This window comes from Dermacentor albipictus, chromosome 5 (genome assembly GCF_038994185.2).
Source record: "Dermacentor albipictus isolate Rhodes 1998 colony chromosome 5, USDA_Dalb.pri_finalv2, whole genome shotgun sequence".
Taxonomy (NCBI): Eukaryota; Metazoa; Arthropoda; class Arachnida; order Ixodida; family Ixodidae; genus Dermacentor; species Dermacentor albipictus.
Window position 1 is genome coordinate 7,545,951 of NC_091825.1, and position 18,012 is coordinate 7,563,962.

Consider the following 18,012-nt stretch of genomic DNA (forward strand, 5'->3'; position numbering starts at 1 on the left):
GCATTTCCGTTCTTTTTAAAACTCATTCTGTTTATAATCATGTACTCATCTTTACTGTGCCATGCAAACCAATTGTGCGGAATGGTGATATTTGTACCCGCTAGATGCGCTTCTCAAGCCTGTATGTATAAGTGCGTATAATATGTGCATCAATGTATGTACTATCTACCGTTATCGCTTCCCTGTATTTCCTTTTTTTTCCCCTTGATATTGTACTCGTTAAACCGTACCCGCTTAAACAGTAGTTTCGGTTTAAAAGTAGTAAAGTCAATTCCCCGACTCAGCGGCCATTGAACATAATGTATTTTGTATCCGCATAAACCGTACCAGCTTATTGCGTACGCATCGGTTAAAACGTAGCGTTTCCACTTTTCGTCGCGCAAACACGGCGGTGCGTCGTCTCCATCAGGCGGCCCGGCAGAACAACAAGCCTCAGAGATCGGTACAACGACCTCCAAGCGCCCTGTGCGTTTGCACGTGAAGCCGCATCAACATCAACATCATTTCGACGCCGCATGGACGCCATGCCAGAGAGCGTTGTGGCGTCGTGCAAGCGAGGACTCGCGTCATGTCAAAGCTAGGATAAAAAAGACGCCGGGTGCTCAGCATAGAAGAAAAATTAGACATCGTCCGTGCTACCGAACGTGACACGAAGAAGTCGACGCTGGCCTGCGACATGGATCTGCTGTTGACTACAGTGTGTGGCATTTGGAATGCGAAGTTGCTCGGCAGCGCTGCTGCGACCGCGAAGAGATGTCGGCTACGAGGTTCGACTTTTCACCATCGTTGCCGCTGTTGTTGCCGAAGTGTCAACTAGCGACAGTGATGAGGACGACACGGAAAGCGACAGCACGGGCTATTCAGGCCTGACAGTGGCAGAAGCTGCGCGTTACGTCAGCCTCGTGAAGGCGATCGTCGCGGTAGTTCTGAACTTAGTGTCACACATTACTTCCCCCCTCTTTTTTGGCTTCTGGATTGGATTGGCGCGGCTCGCTACGTGCTTGCGCACGCTTTTCCGAGCGCAGATTGGTGTGCGCCTGGTTTCTGCACTAGGCTGTTATGCGATCGCTTTATTGAGCGCAGATTGATGTGAGCCTAGTTTCTGCACTAGGCTTTTGCACGATCGCCTGCTTTTTGCACTGGGCTTTCAAAAGGCGAAGTGAGCGTCGCTTACTGCGGAAGTGCTGCGCCGCGGGCGTACCGTGTATGGAAGCGCGCAGCAATGCCGGGAAACATTCAAACAAAAGCAAAGGGTCAGAAAAGTGCGCTTTATTTTCCCTTACTATGTCACACTGGGTAGCGCCGTGCGATCGCTTCTAATAAACGCAGAAACGAGTCCTTGCAGCACATGTGCCCATTAATCGATGCCCACCATAGCCATATCAGGTGCGACTCGAGAAGCTGTGGAGTCACCCTGTAGCCGGCGGAGACGAGGTGGCGCTTCACCTTCTGCCAGTAGCTTTCGATTTTCTGGGTGTGAGCGCCCGTGATTGGGTCTACAAAGTTCATGCTGCGGTTAACAGCCTCCCATTGCAAATTCAGTCTTGCTCCGTTAGTCCCCACTAAGTTCGGGATGCAGTTGTATGCGGCCCATTCATCACTGTGGATGATGGTTCCCGGTTCAACGTTGGCTGCAAAAATGGGGCCTAGCGTCGCCGCGTCTCGTCGGTCGACCTTGAATAGTCGGAGCTCCCCGGTGGTCACGCAGATCATGCCGAATACCCATGGTCCACTATCTGCAATGCCGCCGTAATTTTGGCGGCTCGGCGGAACGTTGTCGCCCGTCATCAGGCGGCCTCGATTGTATTTTCGCTCGCCGCGAAGGAGGCATTCATCAATTTGCACAATCCTACCGGGGCCACCGAGTGGGGGTCGCGCCAGCAGCTCGTCCCGCACGACCTCACGAGCGTAGTTCCTCCAGTCGGCGATGACATGGTCCGACAGATTAAGCAAGTCGCCGGTCATCTCCTTCATGAGCCACGTGCCTATGTTTTTGCTCACGCAGTACGTGAGCCAAATCACTTGCCGCCTGCAGTAAGCGACGCTCACTTCGCCTTTTGAAAGCCCAGTGCAGAAAGCAGGCGATCGTGCAAAAGCCTAGTGCAGAAACCAGGCTCACATCAATCTGCGCTCGAAAAAGCGATCGCATAACAGCCTAGTGCAGAAACCAGGCGCACACCAATCTGCGCTCGGAAAAGCGCGCGCAAGCACGTAGCGAGCCGCGCCAATCCAATCCAGAAGCCAAAGAAGAGGGGGGAAGTAATGTAAGTTCAGAACTACCATCGTCGCAAGAACAGGGGCGCGATAACGTAACTATTCCAAACGGAAAGTTTTCCGGACTCCGGCACCCGGCAATGAAAAAGGCGCCACGGGACTTATGCAGCACTACTGCGCGCGTGCACGGAGAATACGTAACGCCAACGAGGAATCTGTCGTGCCGTGCGAGTGTTTGCCGAGAAGAGGGGGGCTGGCTGAGAAGCTGGCATGCAGCTTCAGTAAGTTTGAGGCCGCTGTCGTCGTGCTAGGCCGTCGCGACATCAAACGAAAATAACACTTACGTCCCGCGAAGTGAATAAATACAGCATGTTTTTTCCCCCTTTCATCGCACTCTCTCTGAGTTCCGTTTTCGACAGGTAAGTGGGCGATCTCATGCTATTTCGCTTAAACAGTACTACCGTTTAGTACGTACTTTTTCCGAGCTCCGGCCGACTACGGTTTAACGAGGTTTCACTGTAACAGTTTGAATGCTGCCTGTCACGCAGTGCCAGTCAAGCCCAATGTGGCTTTGGCGTGCCTGATGAATGTATTAGGTTTTATAGAAATAATAAAAGAGTTTGTTATTATTATTATTATTATACAAATTGCCGGGAAGGTTTTGATTGTTGAATTTGCTGCAAACAGACATGAAAATATAAAACCTTTTACCTCCTCCGATTATGCAATGTATTATGCACACTAGAACGTGTACGAATACATTCAGCATATCATTTATATTCTTGCAAATTATGCCAATCCTGGCACGTAAGGAAAATTTGTTACAAGGCCAATGTCTGCGCGATAGAAGCGCGGGCATTGTCCTGCAAGAAGTGATCAAGTAAGGCCGTTTGTGTTCGAACATCTTTATTCAAAGCCATGAAATATGCATGTGGTATGACTCTACAGTGCCTGCCTTAAACTATTCATAAAGTGAGAGCACATCTTACGGGAGGAACTTTCATTACACTTTTTTTTTCATTTAATTCAGGTTACAACTGCAGCACTCTTGTACAGAGCTACTCTCCTGCCAAACTGGACAATTTAGCTGCACAGTCTTCCTTGACAAGGCACTGAGGACTAGCATCATAATAAATGTTCATTTCATTTGTGATTGCGCAGGTCCCACATGAAGGCACAAACAGAGGACCAGGCTCTGCCCAGTATTATGCCAAAAAGAAAGCGGGATGCTGCCATGTTCACCTGTACATAACATAATATCATTCTCTTGTTAATTTAATATTTAAGCCATCTGTGTACAGCTTGTTAGGTTACCGTTATTTCCGATGCCACTGCAGCAGACTGAGCTGTCAAAAGCTTTCCTCGAAGCTTTCTCTCTCTCTTGGAACATTAAAGTGGATGTGACCACAAGAACCTCATTTCCACTGCTGCTATCTAACTTGCACACTTGACATTACAGGAAGTTCAGCCACAAAGTAAAGCAATAGTAGCACATGCATTTGTTTTTATAATTTGGCATGGGCTGATTGAAAAAAAAAAAACACATTGCAGATTATATTATTGTGCTATGTAGTTCGATTGTGTTCTCTACAAACCTTATAACATTTCTTTAGCCTAAGCAAAGTGTCACAAATTATTAATTTTGTTGAGTAATTTCGAGTGCATGTTAACAGTTAAACTTATATATGCACTCACTTTGTGTGTATGTCCCAAGCAATTCTCTTTGCAATGTTCCAAGGCCTCCATAGAACAAATTTTGATGCACAAAGCTTCAAAAAGAGTCCATAACGTTTCTATGCTGGCCGCACCGGTGGTGCCATATTTTCTAATCTAATGCAATGCAGCAAGGCATACTGCAGAGCTTTTCCTTACACAGCCCTTAAATATGCAATACATATAGAATCTTTTCTATTTGCAAACAGCAGAAAAGAAAGCTTTGGTGAGGCAGGCCTCGTTAATGTCCTTGCCAACGACTGTTACCGACTGCACAGTCACACACACCTTGCTTTAGGCCATGGCAGTCAAATAGGGATCCACTTTGGCTTGACACGAACATAACAGTGGACTTTGAATAGCGAAAAATTTATACACCGAGGCGGTCACCATAACCACCACACAGCCAACACAATAGGCTAAAAATGTAGTTCGAAAGAAGTTCGCCAGATCATCGTGTGCATTTCCTACCCCACCTCACACTTGTGGTGAAGTGCTATCACTGCAAGCACATGGCACTCTTCAACAGAGTTCCTCACATCAAGTGGTCTTGCATGCAATGGTGGGATATGGTCACACAGGTTGTAGAGTGCTTCACCTAACACTAGAACACTGACTTCAGCCAGCACATAAACACAAGCCATGTTTGAAGCCATCTGCAAAAAACTAATAGCCTTCAAAATGTGTCTGCAATGTTTGATACAGCATTACGCACACTCCTTTTACCAGTAACACTATATCTATGTGTACAAGAAAACAAAGTGAGAGCAACAAGTTCAGTATTTACAAGGTGTGCTATTTACATTACAAACAGTGATGCAAGCTCAAATGAGGATCGAAACTAGTCCCTAAATCCAAAAGTATTGACAAGCAGTATGTATCACATGGGTCACATGTGACCAGTCAAGGACACTGTGAAGGCAATGCATTTATGGCACGCAGCTACTACTATCAATGACAGATGCCACTTGGCTGCATCAAAGCAGCGCAACGTATTACATGCCCTCTCTGACAGCAGGGACCATCAACAAATGGCATGCATCTATGCACACAGTACATATAGTTCCAAACACTGAAAAATAGACTCGATTGTTCTCTAGGTATGCACACCTTCGAGCAAGCATACTGCCTGCTGAGCAATGCTCCAATATACATATAATGAACATGACGAACAAAACGCGTGATGTCAACAATGGGCGGCAATTGAATGTGTACGAGTGCTCACAAAACTGAGCGCTTTGCTTTAGTGCATGTAGCATGTTCTGAGAATAAGAATAAAATGTCACAGTCTTAAGACGAGGCTTTAGCTTGGAGGGTCTTATCTAAACACATGCAAAAGGAGACACTGTTTTCTCGGCAACCACTGCACCAAATTCGATGAGGCTTGTTGCATTTAAAATCTAGTGATTTTGTTAAAATCGGCGCTATAATCATCTCAGACAAGTGCATCTGCATTTTACATGTATTTGAATAGGGAATATTGGAGTTGGGCCCAAGCTAAAGCTTCCTCTTAACACACACTATAACCAGTTAAGTGGCCCAGAAGAACCACCTAATGTTATCCACGTTGGTAAGTATGAGGAGTTCCTCGAAACTCTCTCAAAATTTAGGCGCGACCTACTCACTACTCAAATTTAACAGGGATAGGCGGGCTAGTTGGTGGTCGATATTGGAATGCATCATGTAACCGTGCAAACAACAAAGGACAAAGAAGGAAACACACAGGACAGGCGCAAAGTTCCACGCCTGTCCTGTGTGTTTCCTTCTTTGTTGTTTGCGCGGTTACACGATGCATTCCAATATCACTCGTCAATATGACTGTGCTTGTGCGTTCCATGCTTCCACAACCCAAATTTGTAAATTTTTCTTTGCACTGGCTTTACTCAAGAAAAGACCAAAATAAAACATACTCAAAAAAATTATTATAGCTGCTTCGTAGATAAGTAAGATGTACTTGCTCTTTTAGGCCATTCGTCTGCTGATGATACTACCCACACACGTGGCAAAATGTCTACGCCTTGTTTTGACATGTCCTCAAGTAAAGCCAGTGCAAAGCAATTTACACTTTTTTTCACAGCAGCCAAATGGCTCTATCTCTGAAGGTGGATCCCCACACTCCATCATCCAAAGGTCTTTATATAGCTGGACAATGAACGAATGTGCCTATGCTGTGATGAAATGAAGAATCAACATTTGCCCAGCACAGGTGAAGTGTGATCTATATGCTTTCAAGACACGAGGTGAAAAGGAGAAAAGGTTAACAATATCTCATCTGGAATATGTTTGCCGAGTTAATGCCCTTAACATAACCCCCTGTGGGTGCTGACCATTGCAGTGGTTTTTCTAAAAAAAAAATGTGTTACCGCAAAATTAGTCTTCTACTAGGATGGCATGAAGTATGCATAACCAATTATGAATTATGAATTACACACTGCAGCCACAGACACAAAACTAACAAGCTGGCAAAAAAACAAAGGGAAGAAACTGCCTCAATGGTGGTGCTCATGCTAGATAAAGCTGTTTATAACCGTACAAGAGTGAATCTGTTCTGTACCAACTTGCATGAAACCTATAGAAGTCGAGTTCAAGGTTAGGAACAGTACCAAATATTCAAGAAATGTATGCATTGTGAAATTTTATTGCGACAATCGATACCAAGAGCCGAAGTCATTTTTGGTTAAGAACATCGATAATTTGCAATTTATCTCAATCAACAAAGGAACAAGTAGACAAGAGGCAAGCCGATACGTGCAGGAGTGAATGTTCCAGAGCTGTGGGCAATCTACAAAATACTGAGCAAAGCTCACTGGGCCACCACTGTTCTGGTGTTTCCAAAAATCTTGGCTTTAAAAAGGCTACACCGACTATGGCTTGCAGAGACAAAGGGTCCTCATGCTGCCCTGTGCACTTATCAGCAGCAGCTGCTTCTTCAAAACCTGAAGGCATTCCCACACCACTGGCTCTGGAGGGGAACATTTGGAACATTCCAGGCACATCCAAGTACCGCGGAATCTTGTCGATACAATTCTGCATAATACGTTTCTATTTTCATTCCAAGGTCGTAGAAACAAAGTATTATTACATGTTTAGGAAGATCATATTTTTGCCCGAAATCGGATAACACTGGATTTGGACACATACTTGCAGGATGCCAAGGCCACAGCACGACAGCTGTGGCTGCACAACATTTGGATGGGAGATGATGCTGTTGAGTGAAGGCCTTGTAGGCTTTACGAAAGCTTACAAAAACCTCGGTTCTAAACACCGAGCTCACATCCCACACTTTCCTCAGTCACATAAAGGAAACAAGCGAAATCAAAAATCTGAGGTAAAAGCCAATGCTTCGTCCCACTGGCTCCGACTGTTGACTTTACTCAGTTTGTGCCGGCTTTGACCAATGCATTGTGTGACATCTGGTGGCAGTAAAATTACCTTCCTTCACAGGACGCTTCACCGTACCAATAAACCTCAAATCAGCTGGCCCAAACACTCCTGCAGTAGGTGGGAGCATGCACAAATTCGAATTGACAGCAGAGGCTACCAAAACAGCTGTTGAGGAAAAAATGCCGACACACAGGGATGACTGTCCTTGCAGGAGTCTTAAACAATGACCACAGTGATATCGCTAACAGCTTTGATGGTCACAACAGTGGCCAGCAAGATCACGATTGTCGATCAGGAGTCAGCAAGATCAGGATTATTCCAAGAAAAAGGAAGGGGACTGACTTTTCCGACTGCCAAATGGTTTACCAACATGATTACTGGTTGGATTAATGCATACTGCACCATACTGCCTTTCAGTATCATTGTGAACAAAGGATCTGTATGGCCACAAAATGTAATTTTCATGTTTTTTCTCTTGGTTAATGCTTGCCTTAAATTGTCACACATACTACTCGCTAGGTATGCTTCAATCAAAGCACTTGATTAGCAGTATTACAGCAAAATGGTAACACAAATAAGCATGTTTTCTACAATGCGTGCTCTACTGATGTTGAGGCACTCCCCATCTTGGCTTCAAAAGTTGCCCAACAAGATCTCATCTGTAACAGCACTGCTCCATGCAGAGTTGAACCTCAACATGGCGAAGTCTCGTCTAAAATGAAAACACTTATTATACAGTCGAATCGCATTAATTCCAACTGATGCTGTGGTCCCGTCAAAATTATGTGTATTCCAATGGGCAATGGGCGAAAACGCCCAGTAATTCGAACGCGCAAGCATTTGCGACGCTTTATTTGAACATACTGTGCTCCACAATGCTCTCAGCAACGTGCCAAATCATGGGGCGGCGCCTGCAACCAGCACTGCTTTGACCCCTGCCATAGAGGAAAGCATTTTCGCGTGCGGTGTTGAAGGACTCCTCAAAGCTGCGTGCGAAGATAACCAATAAGAATACGTACATCACTGTAGAGTGATGTACGTAACTGGAGCTATGCAGACTCGCCCGACTGTTGTATTCGTACTTGCGTCTAGACCAGCCGGGCCGTTTGTTCCACACTATCATCTACTCTCACTCTTGCTTTTTTTTTTTACAATGACGAGTCTAAAGAGACGTCCCAATGAAAAAGTTGGAGACAGTGCGCCATATCCGATTCTGTACGAGACAGACCCTGAATACAAGGACGCAAAGACGGCACCCAGTACCTCACTCATTTGTCTTTTGAATGTAGCGACGGCGCAGTAGAAGGGAGCACACCAACATGATTATGATCACTGGAAACAACTTCGTTATCTTGATAAGACATTACTCGCGTTAAGAATGCGGGAACACAGCGCTGATCTGTCAGCAGACGAAGGAAAAAGCACGCAAGCGCACACAGGGAAGCAGAGGCGGAGGCCCAGTCTGGCTTCGGCAACTCCGCTGCTTCGGTGGCAGCCTTAGGTGGCAGAGGTAATTAGCGCTATTCATCTAGCTGGCAGGAAGGCAAATCCGCTTCCCTCCCGCCCTCCCTTGACGGTCTCCGCGCCACAAGCCCCGCCGGCCCGGCTGCAGCTTGCTCCAAGTTTCGTTTTCTGCCGTTATTGGGAAGCGGGCGTTGGTTGGCGTGGGCAGTTTTGCGGTCCAAGCTCGCTGTGTGCTTGCACGCCACAATATTTCACGACTCTGACCATTTGTGCATTGTGCTATGGTGTACGAATACGTCCAAAACAAGTCGTTTTATTCTGACCAAATTTTTAGGCCCCTTCGAGTTCGAATTATTGAGATTCGACTGCATCTGTTATAAGCATATTCGACTGCGTTGCGATTCTGTTATCCTGCACTCTAGCAACGCCTACCACGAAGCTGTTATCCCACTCTACGCCCCTGAGTGGAAGGTGAGATGGCGAAAGAAGTTTTAAAGAGGGGTTCTGCTTCTTCAACAAAAATTGACACGATGCAGGATGACACATTTCTGTACAAGTTAGACTACTGTCAATAGCAACAATGCATGCACATCAGGCAAAGAAAGAAGCAAGAAGCAGCAATTCAGTTCCAACGTCTCTGAAGTAACATCATGCCATCTTGCAAAATGAACAACCCTGTGTAGCAACAACAGTCTGTCCACATGTGCAGCAGAATGCAGTTCATGTGATCAACCAACAAAAAGATTGCTCTTCTGAGTGCATAGCACAATGGAAGCAATCAACTTGCTGCACTTTAATAAAAGTGGACAAGCCGGCCCTACAGGCACTGCTCTCCATTGTTGTGATAAGGACAATCCATCCTGTGGGCAAAAGCACAGCCACACAAAAGCTGTCTTCTGTCACAAACTGAAGATTCACATGCAAGCCTCCTGGTCCAAGAATTCTTGCTTCCAGACATCCCCCATAACAATCCATTCTGCAATGCAAACCTAGGGAAAGACTGCTTTGTTGGTGCGGCAAGGTCTCTCCATGTGTGATACGCCTGCCTCTATGTATAACTGGCTCAAACACCTTCATATTATATGAAAAACACAGTTGACAAATTTTGCAGCAAGGGATGGGAAGATTGTGCAGCAGCGTGGTCCAATCCCCCCAGGCTGAGCTCATAATCCCAGCTAAGATGGGCAAGTTGTCTGTTATCCGTGATAGTCCATTGTGCCAGGGGAGTTGAGCTTCTCATGTGGAAGGTGCGATGATGACAGGAGGGGGTCACCCCCACCACCCATGGGGTCATCGTCCATGATGGTGTCGTCGTAGTGGCCAAGGTTGTGGCCCGGACTGGGCGCCGAACTTAGACCCGAACTTGGGCTCGGGCTTGGTGCCTCATGCTTGATGTCATACGCGTCGTGCTGAAACTCATCTGGCTTCAGGTCCTCCTGGCCACTTTTGAAGTCATACAGGTCATTGAAGGATGTGGGTCCATCGGTGATAAGAGCACTCAGCTGTGACTCGGATGTGGGATGCCATGTCTGGCTCGACAGTTGGATGCCATGCATTTGCATTGTCTGCTCCAGTTCCTGCACACAGCAACATGGTGGCACAACCAGGTTACTGGCACAACACATCATTGTGAATGAATGAATGAACCTGTGAATTTAGCATGGTGACAATGAAGCACTTCAATTGCCCAGCCATTTAAAGACCTTAGAAAACATACTTCTTCACTGAATAAGTGAAGTGTTTAGTTATTAAATAAAAGGCACTACAGACAATAACATCTGCTGGCCAATATACACAGGAGATGTGGAGATGGATAATTTAGTATAACACTCAAACCTTTTGATAACATATCCAAGTGAATAAAATTTGGTTTGCCATGCTTTATTTCAATGAGGGTATTCTACTACTATAATGAAATCAAAAATGTGTTATCAAACTTGATATCAGTTATAGTGAAGCAAATGTTTGTTTGTAGGTGCCTCAAGATGTGTATTCTGGGTCACGATCGGAGATCTTTGTTCGGTAACTTATGTTCAGTAACTGCAATGTCACGAAGTGGGCAGTATGCAAAATTTGTGAGAATGGGAGGGAGAGAGCGGCCAATCGGCAAGCAGTGAACTCCCCAGAAGTTTACTTCCCTCGTGTATCGTCTGCTTGCAGACAATATACTATAAAATGAAATGTTTCTCGTCAACCAATTAATGATATCCTTGTATGAAAAATGTATTTCTTTCTTCTCAAGCTTAAACAAGTTCTCCAATAGTAATATGTACAACTACTAGAATTTATAACAATTAGTTTACCTGTGTGGTCCCTAGGTGGTGTCGCACACAGCAAGGAAAAAAGAAACGAGTAGAACAGTGGTGCACATTTCAAGAAGAAACAGAAACATTCCACTGGCTCGCTGGCACCCGATGATGGAGTCGGATTTGCTGCACAACCAACGCACTGTTTGTTTCATGAAACGAAAGTGATGCCAGAATTCACATTCTGTCATCTCTTCAAATGCGTTTTGCACCTCCAACCACTTTCCTTCCTGTTCGAGCAACGGCAACGCAACAACCGAAGTATGGTGCACTGGAATAGGGCAGTGTGTCGTCCGGTGCTGGAAATGTGCCTTTTTTTTCGATGACGGCCAGGGGTGCTGGAGCACGCTGGTCTACTGCAACGCTATCTGTTGCTGCAGCCAGGAGTCGTTGCTGGAAAGAGTAAAAACGGTGCAACCCAGGGCCTCCGAGATTGGCAGTTATGGTTGTCGCGGAGGTGCGTGCGGAGCTCTGCTGATTGCTTGCTGTGGCCTTTCATACCTTGTTCGCAGATTCTTTATGTGCACGGTATGCGCTGGGTGTGTTAAGTCTCTCTCTCTCTCCATGTATGTGTGCGTGTGTGTGTGTGCGCGCATTGAGATTCCTGCATAATGACCAGAACTCCGGGCTGCTTCAGATCGAGCATATTGAGAACATGGGCTGTATACTTGCTCTTCGGTACCCTCTTGCAGAGCGAAATAGCCAAAGGATGGCGGCTGCATTCCTCACACAGCATTATTATTATTATTATTTTTTTGTTCAGTGAATCCTGGCTACCGCTTTTCTGGCTGATGCAGCAGAAAGGAATCTCGTGCAACCCACCAGGCACAGTGCAGGTGCTCCTTCCGGGCTTCTCTTCCTCGTGTCTTTCGAAATACTGAAAACATATGCGTGCTTACTGAACGGAACGAGCAGATGAGTGTTTATCTTCTGCAACTGAAAGGCTAAGCAGATGACCAGAACGACACTGCATGATCTGTGGTCGAAAACGTGCAAGCTTAGATGGCATTATTGATGTATCCTAACAGTTGGTACTGTTTATCTTTTGCAAATTATAATAATTTCAATTGTGTTTTGAGAGTGTTTTAGTTTATAGATGCACAAAGTTTTGCCCAACATGTTTAAATTTCGTGCGCTAGGCACGCTGGCTGATAGCAACACCATAATGGTGGTGTCATCACAGAAGCGTCCCTGGTTCTCCCATTGTTTTTCTGTACAGACGACACATTGCATTGCCCCATTCCAGTACACCATAATCGAAGTTCCAATCGCAAGCGCCATTTTCTCGAATTAGACTATCAATTGGATCCGAATGTGCCATTCCGCAGCCACAGCCACTGTTTGGATACAATCCAATCTACCAGACCTGCCATACGAAGCCGGTCTCGCAACGAGCATATGATCGCTCCAAGTTCACAACTCCCATCGCGCTCGGCTCCTAGCAGACGACGTACTCGGTTGCAACATGATTGACAGGAGCATGTCATTTTGACGTCACGAAAGACCTGGCCACGCCCTGCGGCTGGTGACATCAGCATGGCCTAGGCCAATCACGTGCCGGTAACCGAACAAGTGTGCCGAACAACCACCTCCGATTGCGCCCCTGGTTATGAAATTTTCAAATACAGTTGCCGATCAATTTTTCAGGCACACGATTATTTGGACTTTCCTATGGTGCTGCCAACTACTCCCAACTAAAATAACTAAAGTTTCAGATGCCACACAGAGTTTTGGTCGTACAGAGCACCTGCGATGCTGCACACATGATGGCCCTAAAGAAAGTTGTTGCCATGTCAACTGGGCACAAAATGCAACTTTGGTTGCCAATTCTTCAAAAAGCAGCTCTAAATAGGCCTAGCAGTCTAAGCAGTTCTGCCAGCGATAAGCTTGCCATTATATTTGCACTCATAGAACTTATCAGTGATCGAGCACGAGATTAGACCCATTGGCTAGACTGACAGCTGTAGTAGCAGTGTCCTGGCCCATTGGTGGTCCCCTTCGTGTCCAAAAAGTCTGCCAGCGGCAAAACTCAGCCACAGCAACATATCTTGAACATAGCAAGAACATAGCTTGCACATGTTCTGGACAGTGGCTTGGCTGGTCGGAACACATTAGGCAAGTCAACATGCTGATTCCATGTGATAACACCGATCGCACAGTTGCGTATTTGCAGTGATGCAGAGTGCTCGTATGCACCGTACCTTTGTGTGTATAACTTGCGTAAAAAAATTTGAACATTTTACCAGTAATCTCAGAATGCAAGTTATATGCAAATTTTCATTCCATTGCTCCTTCTCGAGCTTCTTTGCTAACCTTCAGATTTCTGCCCCATATGTTAACACCGGTTCAATGCAATGATATTACACTTTCCTTTTAACGGCAGCAGTAAGCTCTCAGCAAGGATTTGATAATGCCTGCCTCATGGACTCCAACCCATTTTCCTGCTTGTCTGCATATTAATATTAAACCCTACGCTTACACTTTCTCAGTTAAAGTTGAGGTATTTGCATACCGATGCCTTAACCTGGTTTCAAATGCACTGACATGAGCAAAAATAATCGGTGTGATTGCACGTGATTTCATTCAATATTTTTACATGCCACAGAGATGGTGCATCGTAGCAGCCCAAGTGACACCCAAGGCCATCAACAGCTTGCAAACACCGTCAACTTCTGTTAATATGACTGACCAAGCTAACTGACCAAATTGTCTGGTGGGTTGTTCTAAATTACAAGAGACAGAAAAAAAGAGAACATCCAAACCTACCACTGCTTTATAGTTTATATGATTGTAGTTACTCTGTTCAACAACAACAATGCAATACAACAAATGACTGAGGACTTTAACCGAGAAATGTAAGACCAGGGTCGAATATAAATATGGGGACAACAAAGATAACGTTCATTAGCCTGGCAAGCAAACAAGAATTCAGGATTGCCAGTCAGCTTCAAGAGTCTGTACAGGAGTATGTTTATCTAGGTCAAATACTCACAAGGGAGCCTGATCCCGAGAACGAAATTTGCAGAAAAATAAGACCGAGTTGGAGTGCATATGGCAGGCACTCCAACTCATGTCCCTGTCCAAATCATGACAGGGAGCTTACCTATTATTGTTTAAAAAGCAGTCTACATTTTTTAGGCTTGTAGCGCAGTTTAGAAAGAGCAAAAAAAAAAAAAAGGTAGAAGGGGTAACGAAAGGGAACAGAGAACAGAGTAAGCGCTTATTCTGTTCTTCGTACCCTTTCCTCACCCCTTCCACCTTTTTTTCTTTTTTTTTTGCTCTTTCTAAACTGCGCTACAAGCCTAAAAAAGTAATGACGTAGCAACTCACCCAAAGTGCCACATTGTTGAACGGTCTACAATTATTGCATTTTACCGGTGCTAACATATGGGTTAGAAACTTGGAGGTTAACAAAGAAGCTCGAGAACAAGTTCAGGATTGCATAAAGAGTGATGGAATGAAAAATGTTAGGCATAACGTTAAGAGGCAGGAAAAGAGTGGTGTGGATCAGAGAGCAAACGGAAATAGCACATACTCTAGCTGACATTATGACAAAAGAATGAAGCTGGGCAGGCCATGTAATGTGTAAGGCAGGTAACTCGTGGATCATTAGAGTTACAGAATAGGTGCCAAGGGAAGGGAAGCACAGTCGACGACAGCAGAAAACTAGGTGGGGTGACGAAATTAAGAAAATTGCAGGTGCAAGTTGGAATCTGCTAATGCAAGATACGGGTAAATGGAGATTGCAGGGAGATTGCCTTCGTCCTGCAGTGGACATAAAGATAAGCTGATGATGATGACTCCATTCTAATGGACCCCTCTCTGCTGTTGGTGCTGCCTGTTCTCAAAGAGACAAAAGATAATTATTTCAGCTGCATAGGAGCTGAACTCTTAATGCAGGAACAGCCATTTGAATGTTTGGCGCAGGTCTTGGCACAGCATGTTTATGTGGTCTTCAATTTTAACTCAGTCAATAAAACGTACAGTAAAAACCCTTAACTCGAAAACCGTAACTTGAGAAACAAAATGATGAATAGGAATCAGTTAGGGAATAGACTCCACAAGACCCACACGTGATGAATAGACCAATCAGCGACGACTTGCAACAGGCATTGCAGATTTGGTGCACTTCATACAAGCACAAAAAAATCTTGTGGAACTAAAGCAAGCCAAGTAGAACGCCTTAAAATCTGTGCAGTATATGTACAGGACCAATTCCTTTTACACCATCTTCTTCAAGGCATGTGCTGCAGCTGACTGGGCCGCATGTGGGAGTGCGCCGCCTTTGTTTGCCAGCTACCTTTTTGCTGTGCCACTATTTCCCTGGTGAAAAATTCACCGACAATTACAATACTTACTGATGCTAAATTTGAGCACAGCTTTATACGTGTTGCCATTTAGCGATATATTGGCTGGCACGGACAACCTGTCTCATGCAGCACATTGCAAACGGAATGAAGTATAGGGCGACTGCCTCCCTAATCATGAGATGCAGCACATAGGCATGATTCATAGCAGCCGCTGCAGAGAGACCCCTGCTCCTGCAACGCTTTGCTTTCATACAGACGACACGCGCTACCCTACTGCACTCTCGCAGCCATCGTCGCCGCAAAGCCCGTCTTGCGCGGCACTACGCATGTTTTCTCGCACTTTCGCCACACCCTCCTCCACTTTCCCCCTTGCACGCTCTTCGCTATCGCTGTCTCATCTCCCGCTGCGCTCCGCATTCGCCTGCATCCTTCGCTGTGCTTGTTCGCTCGGGGGACAGTGACGACGCTCACCGCAGGAATGGCGCCTAAGAGCTGCACTCTAAAATAGGAACGAGTCGACTGACTGCATATTTTATTTTCTTGCAAGTTCAAGTGGAAGTGAGGACTAGAGGCATGCTTGCCTGACAAAATGTCATGACTCCCACATACAGTTCAGACAACAGTAATTACAGCTTTGTTTGGCTCATGTAGAATTGAAAAATGAAGGGAAAAAAAACTAACAACAATCCTACTTTACAGTTCACTATACAGAAAATAATAAAAAAAAGAAACAATATAATATAATAACGTAAGACAGTGCAATGATAATTATAAAGGTAGACGAACTACAAAGATGTGAAATTGGCATAAATTCATACACTAGGAAATAAATGCACTGGAACCCCGGGTATACATCCCCTGGTTTTGTGATGACCCGGGTTTAACGACGGATTAGCGCAGTCCCGGAGAAGCAATGCATTAAAAACAAAACCCTGGTTATCCGATGCAATTTTACGCCTGACCCGTATTATACGATGACGCTCGCAAAGCGCGGGATGGAACGGTGGACGAAAGAAAAGTGCCACAGGTCTCTCTGCTCCCTCCCTCACCAGCAGCTGCCAGCGACGCTTGCTGTGCTGAAATAGTGCCTTTTCTCCTCCGCAATCACTTTCTCCCTCTCTTCTCGGTGGCGTCGCCTCTCGTCGTGTTGGGGAAGCGTTTCTCTCCTTCCAGTTTCCTAGCAGCAGATCGCCAACAAGGTAGTGCAGAGAGGCCTAGGTTTGTCGCACGTTTTCCGCCCAACTGCACAAGCCGGCTGCAGCCGCTGGATGCCGGCATCATTAAGTGCATCAAGCAAGGGTACCGGAAGCGGTTAGTGCAGCGCCGGCTGGCGGCTATGGAGCGCAGCGAGTCGGAAAAAAAGATCACTGTGCTTGACGCCATGCATTTTATTGCCAATCCGTGGAACGCAGTGTTGCGAAGCACAATCGCTAACTCGTTCAAGCACTGTGGTTTTAACCGAGAGGCTACCTCCTCTGCTGGGGACACAACAACCTCGATACCGCTCGAGGCCGATGCAGGCTTCGCCGATGGCGATTTCGAGGATTTAAACCTCACCACGACCTTCACCTTGTACGTGGAGGCTGACGACAATGTTGCGATCTGCAGCGATGTGTTGCTGGATGACGCCATCGAGGAAGCTTTGCCTAGTGCCGACACTGCTGCGACATCGGGCGAGGACAACGACAACGCAACAGATGCCATGCCTGTGCCTACCACGTTTGCTGAGGTGCTATGGCACATAGACGGCATCCGGAACTTCATCTGTTCACGCGACGCCGCAGAGGACCTCCTTTTGGACGTTGCCCAACTCGAGCGAAAGCTCTTGGTTCACAGATCAAACAAGGTCCAAAAGAAACTTACCGACTTTTTTTAAAGTTTGTGCCGGGTGGCAGGAATCGCGGCGGTGGGCATTGGAGTGCTGCAAAGGTTCGTTTGAATAAAGCATGATTGGTACCTGAACTGCAGCATTAATTCTTATCGCAGTTACTTTCTTGGTAATGTGGGTTTGCAAGCCCTGCAGAGTAAGTTTGTAGTTTACATTGAATTTTCTCGTAAATCCGTCGTGCGAAATAAGAAGTATTTTTATAGGCATAATTTATGTTCGGATTTTACGACGCCCACAATTTACGAGGCTTTTTCATGGTCCCGAGAAAGTCGTATAATCGGGGTTCCACTGTTTTAACTAAATATACAGGCACAGGCCAACACTAATTAAAGGTGTGAAGAACATGCGCCTTTGTCCATCAGCATCGCCAATGTACAGCTCAGTATGCTTGTGCTACTGGTCGCTGGTGTCTTAAGATGGTGCCTCATGCTACCTCGGCGTTCCCACTTGTAGCATCCTTGAAGGAACACACCCCCAATAAATCTATCAATTGGTGGAGGTGCTGGGTATCAGTGACGGCACTGGAGAACATGTCACTCGACTCTTCAAGCGTGGAAAGGGCATTCAGTTCGTTGGAGTCAATATGGCAAGACTCATCTGGCATGCTGACAAAGAATGAAGAGTCAAGGTGTTCCACGCGGCTGAGACATTCACCGACGATCAATATGAGACGCAAAAAGGGGATTGTATACAAAGATGTTGCCGACGCCGGCAGCAATGCCAAGCGTTGCAA

At 45.9% G+C, this 18,012-nt stretch overlaps 2 protein-coding genes across 5 annotated transcripts in view; one reads left to right on the top strand and one right to left on the bottom strand.

Annotated features, from left to right (window-relative positions):
• The window catches only part of LOC139059837 (uncharacterized), a 226,877-nt gene extending 223,365 nt beyond the window's left edge, over positions 1–3,512 (top strand). For all 4 annotated transcript variants that reach the window (XM_070538248.1, XM_070538247.1, XM_070538249.1 and 1 more), the window contains one exon: positions 3,376–3,512. The gene's annotated coding sequence lies outside the window, so the exon portion shown is untranslated. The remainder of the gene's footprint in view (positions 1–3,375) is intronic.
• Positions 3,513–9,396: 5,884 nt separating this feature from the next.
• Positions 9,397–18,012, bottom strand: part of Mitf (transcription factor Mitf) — a 349,582-nt gene continuing 340,966 nt past the window's right edge. Inside the window, exon 7 of the mRNA XM_070538246.1 lies at positions 9,397–10,352. Coding sequence (XP_070394347.1) covers positions 9,972–10,352 — 381 coding nt within the window. The 3' untranslated portion in view covers positions 9,397–9,971. The remainder of the gene's footprint in view (positions 10,353–18,012) is intronic.